The following is an 8,470-nucleotide window of genomic DNA, read 5'->3' as shown; positions in this document are numbered from 1 at the left end:
CAGACTTCACTCGCTCGCAGTTTGCTCCGCGCCCTCTGCAACCATGTCTGACAAACCCGATATGGCTGAGATTGAGAAGTTCGATAAGTCGAAATTGAAGAAAACGGAAACGCAAGAGAAAAATCCACTGCCTTCGAAAGAAACGATTGAACAGGAGAAGCAAGCAGGCGAGTCGTAATGAAGCGTGCGCCGCCAGTATGCACTGTACATTCCACAAGCATTGCCTTCTTATTTTACTTCTTTTAGCTGTTTAACTTTGTAAGATGCAAAGAGGTTGGATCGAGTTTAAATGACTGTGCTACCCCTTTTCACATCAAAGAATGGAGAACTACTGACAACGTAGGCCGCGCCTGCCTCTCCCATCTGCCTGTGTGGCTGGCAGGGAAGGAAAAGAACTTGCATGTTGGTGAAGGAGGAAGCTGGGTGGGACGACAGTGAAATCTAGAGTAAAAAGCTGGTCCAAGGTGTTCTGCGGGCTGTAAAATGCAGTTTAATCAGAGTGCCATTTTTTTTGTTGTTCAAATGGTTTTAATTATTGGAATGCACAATTTTTTTAATATGCAAATAAAAAGTTTTAAAACCTGAAAAAAAAAAAAAGTAAATAAGATGCAAGGATATAATGTACAGCACAGGGAATACAGTCAATAAGTTATAATAACTTTGTATGGTATGCAATTATAAAAATATTGAGTCACTATGTTGTATACCTGAAACTAATATAGTTAAGCTCAACCATACATCACTTAAAAACAATTAAAAGCCCTATGGGATGAAGCCACAGGTTGGCCTCTGTCACCGGCAGCCCAGTTCAGTTTCTAACAGCATCACTGACTCATGGACCTGAGTTTGAGTAAAGCTCCAAGAGTTGGTAATGGACAGGGAAGCCTGGCGTGCTGCAGTCCATGGGGTCGCAAAGAGTTGGACTGAACTGAATGGATTCATGAGAGACTTCAACTATTTACTGAAAAGACTGCTTTCTCTAAAGGATGATTCTGAAGAGTCGCAGTTAGCCATGAAGTGACATATGTTTACACAAGAATGTGCTGGGGCCTAATTCTTCACTTCAGTTCACTCCCTGTTTGTTGTTTATTTATTTTTATTGAAGTATGTTGATTTACAGTGCTGTGTTAGTTTCTGCTGTACAGCTAAGTGATTCAGTTATATATATATTTATATTTTTATTTATATATAATATATAAATAGATATAAACCCTTTGTGTGTGTGTGTGTGTGTGTGTGCGTGCTAAGTCATTTCAGTCATGTCTGACTCTTTGCAACCCTATGGACTGTAGCTTGCCAGGCTCCTCTGTCCCTGGGACTCACCAGGCAAGAATACTGGAGTGGGTTGCATGCCCTCCTCCAGGAAAAATTATATATATATAATTATAAAAATTATATATAATTATATGTACATCGAGTCGGTGATGCCATTCAGCCATCTCATCTTCTGTCGTCCCCTTCTCTTCCTGCCCCCAATCCCTCCCAGCATCAGAGTCTTTTCTGATGAGTCAACTCTTCGCACGAGGTGGCCAAAGTATTGGAGTTTCAGCTTTAGCATCAGTCCTTACAATGAACACCCAGGACTGATCTCCTTTATAATGGACTGGTTGGATTTCCTTGCAGTCCAAGGGACTCTCAAAAGTCTTCTCTAACACCACAGTTCAAAAGCATCAATTCTTTGGCACTCAGGTTTCTTCCCTGGTGGCTCAGAGGTTAAAGCGTCTGCCTGCAATGTGGGAGACCTGGGTTCTATCCCTGGGTCAGGAAGATCCCCTGGAGAAGGAAATGGCAACCCACTCCAGTATTCTTGCCTGGAGAATCCCATGGACGGAGGAGCCTGGTGGGCTATAGTCCACAGGGTCACAAAGAGTCGGACACGACTGAGCGACTTCACTTTCACGTTCTTCACAGTCCAACTCTCGCATCCATACATGACCACTGGAAAAACCATAGCCTTGACTAGATGGACCTTTGTTGGCAAAGTAATGTCTCTGCTTTTTAATATGCTATCTAGGTTGGTCATAACCTTCCTTCCAGGGAGTAAGCGTCTTTTAATTTCATGGCTGCAGTCACCATCTGCAGTGATTTTGGAGCCTCCAAAAATAAACTCTGAGACTGTTTCCACTGTTTCCCCATCTATTTGCCATGAAGTGATAGGACTGGATGCCATGATCTTCGTTTTCTGAAAATGCTGAGCTTTAAGCCAACTTTTTCACTCTCCTCTTTCACTTTCATCAAGAGGCTTTTTAGTTCCTCTTCACTTTCTGCCATAAGGGTGGTGTCATCTGCATATCTGAGGTTATGGATATTTCTCCCGGCAATCTTGATTCCAGCTTGTGCTTCTTTCAGCCCAGTGTTTCTCATGATGTACTCTGCATAGAAGTTAAATAAGCAGGGTGACAATATACAGCCTTGACGTACTCCTTTTCTTATTTGGAACCAGTCTGTTGTTCCATGTCCAGTTCTAACTGTTGCTTCCTGACCTGCATATAGGTTTCTCAGGAGACAGGTCAGGTGGTCTGGTATTCCCATCTCTTGAAGAATTTTCCACAGTTTATTGTGATCCACGCAGTCAAAGGCTTTGGCATAGTCAATAAAGCAGAAATAGATGGTTTTCTGGAACTCTCTTGCTTTTTCAATGGTCCAGCGGATGTTGGCAATTTGATCTCTGGTTCCTCTGCCTTTTCTAAAACCAGCTTGAACATCTGGAAGTTCACGGTTCACGTATTGCTGAAGCCTGGCTTGGAGAATTTTGAGCATTACTTTACTAGCATGTGAGATGAGTACGATTGTGTGGTAGTTTGAGCATTCTTTGGCATCGCCTTTCTTAGGGATTAGAATGAAAACTGACCTTTTCCAGTCCTGAGGCCACTGCTGAGTTTTCCAAATTTGCTGGCATATTGAGTGCAGCACTTTCACAGCATCATCCTCCAGGATTTGAATTAGGTCAACTGGAATTCCATCACCTCCACTAGCTTTGTTCGTAGTGGTGCTTTCTAAGGCCCACTTGACTTCACATTCCGGAATGTCTGGCTCTAGGTGAGTGATCACACCATCGTGATTATCTTGGTCGTGAAGATCTTTTTTGTACAGTTCTTCTGTGTATTCTTGCCACCTCTTCTTAATATCTTCTGCTTCTGTTAGGTCCATACCATTTCTGTCCTTTATCGAGCCCATCTTTGCATGAAATGTTCCCTTGGTATCTCTGATTTTCTTGAAGAGACCTTTAGTCTTTCCCATTCTGTTGTTTTCCTCTATTTCTTTGCATTGATCGCTGAGGAAGGCTTTCTTATCTCTCTTGTTATTCTTTGGAACTCTGCATTCAGATGCTTATATCTTTCCTCTTCTCCTTTGCTTTTCACTTCTCTTCTTTTCACAGCTATTTGTATAAAGCTTCCCCAGACAGCCATTTTGCTTTTTTGCATTTCTTGCTGAGGGTCGGACACAACTGAGCGACTTCACTTTCACTTTCACTTTTCCATGGGGATGGTCTTGATCCCTGTCTCCTGTACAGTGTCACAAACCTCTGTCCATAGTTCACCAGGCACTCTGTCTATCATATCTAGTCCTTTAAATCTATTTCTCACTTCCACTGTGTAATCATAAGGGATTTGATTTAGGTCATACCTGAATGGTCTAGTGGTTTTCCCTACCTTCTTCAATTTAAGTCTAAATTTGGCAATAAGGAGTGCATGATCTGAGCCAGTCAGCTCCCGGTCTTGTTTTTGCTGACTCTATAGAGCTTCTCCATCTTTGGCTGCAAAGAATATAATCAATCTGATTTCAGTGTCGACCATCTGGTGATGTCCATGTGTAGAATCTCTTGTGTTGTTGGAAGAGGGTGTTTGCTATGACCAGTGCGTTCTCTTGGCAAAACTCTATTAGCCTTTGCCCTGCTCCATTCCGTACTCCAAGGCCAAATTTGCCTGTTATCCCATGTGTTTCTTGACATATATATAATTATATATATATGTAAATTCTTTATTCTTTTTTAAAAATCTTTTCCATTATGGCCTATCATAGGATATTAAATATAGTTCTCTGTGCTATATGCAATAGGATCAAGCCATATTTGAAAGTAGAAAAGGAATAGCTGCATTTTCACGAAAAATGTTTATGATTCTGCTGCCATCTCTTGTGTGCTGTGAGTCTCACCTAAAGGCTCATGTTTACTCAGCTGTTTCTGCTTCTGTTTCCCGTTCCCTGAAGTTTTCCGGTTCTTCCTAAAGCTCTCTACTCCCCCGGATGTTTATACCCAACCTACTCTGGTCTGCTCCAGGGTCTGCTCCCTACGTGGCCCACCTCCCCAGACCAGACAGATGGAAGCCAGTGTCTCACTTTAGTTCTCTTCCGTTGAGTGCTGTCCACCCGAGTCGCTTCCTACTTGTTCTCCTTGGCGTTGTGCTTAACCTCTGAACAGTCTCATCCTATGGGTTTTGGGCGTTTTTGGTGCTTTCATTTTTCTGTGAGTCTGTGCTGAACTTCTAGAAATTTCTCTCAAAATTATGGGATGTGTGTTTTCTAATGACTTTAATGGGGTTTTGGAGAGGAGAGAAGTAGATGCGTGTGCCTCCGCGTGGGATCTGGTCTGTATTCTTCTGGCAGTGAGTTGAGCTTTTCTTTGTGGTGTAAAATGTAGATTAGCTTTTGCTTTGTGATCGTACAGTTAGTTTTCAGAGGTGGAGTTTGATCTGTTTGTGTTCAATTGGCCTTATTTCTATTCCTCAGATGCTCTGTATTTTTCCTTTTTGGTTTGTATGATGAAAAAAGAAAAACCAACTGAGGTCATTTGTTTTAGAGTACTGTTGGTATTTCTGATAACTTTTTATTCACGCATGAACACAGGGGTATTTTTTTTAATGTTCTTTTTTCTGAGCAGCATATGAGGAAGCACTTGACCTTTTTTCTTGTCTATCTTTAGTCTTTAGCTTACCAGGCTGTGCTTGTACAAACTAGAATGAAGCAGTCTGTGAGTGATACATTGTTCCAGCTGAATGAGAACAGTCAGTACTAAGGAAAAATATCCATTGGGAGATCATGTAGATTATAGGGTAATAATCAGAAATCTTAATGAGATATTGATTCTTTGAAAATAGGACATATTGACTTGGATTTATCTATAAAACTACCCAAGTTTGTGGTCAGTACTAAGTCACTTTACTTTTATGAAAATTTTTAATAAAATGCACATAACAGTAACCATTTTAACCGTTTTTCAGTATACAGCTCGATGGCATTAAGTTGTGCGTTCACAGTATTCTGCAACTATCACCATCGTCCATTTCCAGAACTTTTTCTTCATCCAAACGGAAATTCTACCCATTAAATAGTAACTCCTCTTTCCCCCACCTCAGCCCCTGGGAACCTCTGTTCTACCTTCTGTCTCTCAATTTGCCTGTTGTAGATTCCACATTTATTGGAATCATGTAATATTTATCCTTTTGGGTCTGGCTTATTTCATCTCACATGTTTTCAAGGTTAGGATTAGGGCTTCAAAGTTAACAAGTATCAGGGGGACTTCCCTGGTGATTCAGTGGCTAAGATTCCGAGCTCCCAATGCAGGGGGCCTGGGTTGAATCCCTGGTCAGGGAACTAGATCCCACATGCTGCAGTGAAGGTCAAAGACTGAGTGTGCGGTGACCAAGACCTGGCACAGCCAAATAAATATCTTTTTAAAAGGTTAATCAGCATCAGAAATGATGACCAAGTCGTGTTCCATTATATGGCTGTACCTCATTTTGTCTATTTGTTCATCTGCTGGTGGACACTTGGGGTGCTTGCACCTTCTGACTCTTGTGAGTAAGACTGCTGTGGGGCTTCCCCGGTGACTCATTGGTCAATTGCCGATGCAAGAGAGTGAATTCAATCCCTGGTCTAGGAGGATCCCACACGCCACGGGGCAACTGAGCCCGTGCTGCTCTAGGGCCAGGGGGTCACAACTGCTGAGCCCATGTGCCCCACGCTCTAGAGCCCGTGCTCCGCAACAAGAGAAGCCACCACAGTGAGAAAACTGAGCGCCACAGCTGGAGAGTAGCCCCCACTCACCGCAACTAGAGAACGCCCAGGCAGCAACGAAGACCCGGCACAGCCAAATAAATTAAAAATAAAAAGACTACTGTGAATGTGGGTGGACAAGCATTTCTGTTTGAGCCTCTGCTTTCGGTTCTTTTGAGTATAAACCTAGGGGTAGCATTGCTGGGTTTTGTAGTAATTCTGTGTTTAACTTTGTGTTTGCCCTGACTTTGCATGGTGCTGTAATCTTTGGCATAGGCCCAGCCAGGCTGCCTTCCTACTGCTGGATAGACTGGACTTGTGACTATGACTCGCTCAGCCATGTCCCACTCACTCAGGGCTGGCTGCCCTCCAGGGAGCACACATGGAAAAGATACCTGCAAAGTATTTCAGGAAGCTGACCTGCTGCTGGTTTAATGGCCTGCGTAGTCCCAGTCTACAGGCAGTAAGGAGGTCACTTCCTGGCAGGTCAGACATGTTGGCGAACTTGGGATGTCAAGAAAGATGATACCCCTCTAGTTAAAGGTTTTGCCCATGAAACCTGTAGAGGCTACCTGTGATAGCCCTTGGTTCCTGAACTCAAAGTGGAGGAACTGATGAGAACCTTAGCTAATACTTCTGGCTTTATGGAAACTGTGACTGGGGGCTTTAGCAAGCCCCATCCTCAGTGCCAAGGTGGAGTGTTGTCAGCTTCCTAAGGAAGCTCTAAGTATTAAAGAACAGCTCTTACCCTGTGGGGAAAATGCACCAAATAGCCCTGCACATCAGGGTAATTATATACATTCAAAACGTGGTGAAGGTTCCCGCCTCGCTGGTGGAATTCTCGATTCCCTGGTGTGGTGCCAGGAAGAACAGGTTGGCTTTTCCAAGGAACAGTGTTGCTGGTGATCAAGTTGTAACTGAGGTACTTGCATGTGTATTGTTATTTTGTATCCCAATATCTTATTGAGCAAACACTGTTCAGTCTGAGCCTCTGCCTCGACAGGCACACAGTCAATCCGAGGACAGACAGAAACCGGGCAACCCTCCGTGCCCGATGCCCAGGGGTACCTCTTCCTCTTGGTCATTTTGAGCCTAAATGACCTACCAAGGTTACTGCGTCCCTGAAAGCCCCTGGTGTTTGTTGACTTCCTTGCCTCTTGCTCTCATTTCCTTGGCCTCCATCTCTGTTTATTTGGATTGTTTATCAAAGTCACCCAGTCGCACACAAGCCCTGGTGGCAGCCACAGCTTTCAAGGAGGGGAAGGACCTAGCCTAGAGACCCATCTGGTGGTTTGGTTTAGTCACTGAGTCGTGTCCTACTCTTACGACCTCATGGACTGCAGCCTGCCAGGCTCCTCTGTCCGTGGGATTTTCCAGGCAAGAATACTGGAGTGGGTTGTCGTTTCCTTCTCCAGAGGATCTTCCTGACCCAGGGATCGAACCCAGATCTCCTGCATTGCAAGCAGAATCTTACCTACTGAGCTACGAGGGAAGCCTAATACTTGTTCCCATCCCTGCCAAGTGCAGAATGTGGCCAAAAGGGAAACTGAGGAAGGCCCGACCACAGTAAGTGTTGGACTCTGTCTTTATTTGGTTCCTTGCTCTGGGTTGGCTTTGCCACCATCAGCAGAGGACAGGCAACAAATGGGCGCAGCTCCCAGAAAAAACAAAACGTCAGAGACTGGATAAACCAACACAGTCTTTTGGAAAACCGCAAGTTCACAGATCAGTAACCAGCCCAACCCAACCAGTCCTGAATGGACCACCACAGGCTTCACTAAATGGACCATTCAGTCTGTGTAGATTGTGGTTTTTGGTCTTCCGGCCTTTGTAAGCTTTGCCCCTGTGCTTTGTTCGGGAGAAAGTCTTAAGAGAGGCTGTTCCCTCTGGTGTGAGAAACCAGTTCTCTGGCCCCCACCCTCCCAGGGAACAACTTTTTAACCTCTTCTAGTTGTTTCTTCCAACCCAGGAGAAGAGCAGTGGGCGGACACAGGCCCACAGAGAGGCAGAGGCTTGAGAAGCACCTGCCCCGGATGAGAGCAGAGTGACACAGGACTCGGGGTGGGAGTAGATCTTGGGGGTGGCAGCATCATATCCTGGGGACAGAACATCTGAGAAGAGAAATGTATTAGGTTAAGAAAAGTGCACACGAAATATATTGGGCTTTGGGGTTTATTAAGGTGTGTGTATGTGATAAGATGGCTTGGAAATAGTCTGTGATACGCCTGGAGAAGCAGAATTTAAGGGTTCACGAGCAATAGCTTGGTTCCTGTGCTAGTTTTCTGTTGCTCTAACAAATGCCTGCAAATGTAGTGCCTTAAACAACACAGATTTATTTCTTACAGTTCCGTAAGAAGCTCAGGGTGAACCTCCACCAACTGAAATCGAGGCGTCATCAAGGCCCTGATTCTTTTTGGAGGTTCTAAAAGAGAATGGTGTGCTTACTTATCCAGGTTGTTGCCAGGATTCACTTCCT

At 44.2% G+C, this 8,470-nt stretch overlaps 1 protein-coding gene across 1 annotated transcript; it reads left to right on the top strand.

Annotated features, from left to right (window-relative positions):
• On the top strand, positions 1-576 carry LOC138085850 (thymosin beta-4). Its single transcript, XM_068980431.1, has one exon. It carries the CDS (start codon positions 44-46, stop codon positions 176-178), a length of 135 nt encoding a protein of 44 aa, XP_068836532.1. The 5' UTR covers positions 1-43; the 3' UTR covers positions 179-576.
• Positions 577-8,470: the final 7,894 nt, after the last annotated feature.

The sequence above is a fragment of the Capricornis sumatraensis genome, chromosome 9 (assembly GCF_032405125.1).
Source record: "Capricornis sumatraensis isolate serow.1 chromosome 9, serow.2, whole genome shotgun sequence".
Taxonomy (NCBI): Eukaryota; Metazoa; Chordata; class Mammalia; order Artiodactyla; family Bovidae; genus Capricornis; species Capricornis sumatraensis.
This window is presented reverse-complemented; position numbering and strand designations above follow the sequence as displayed.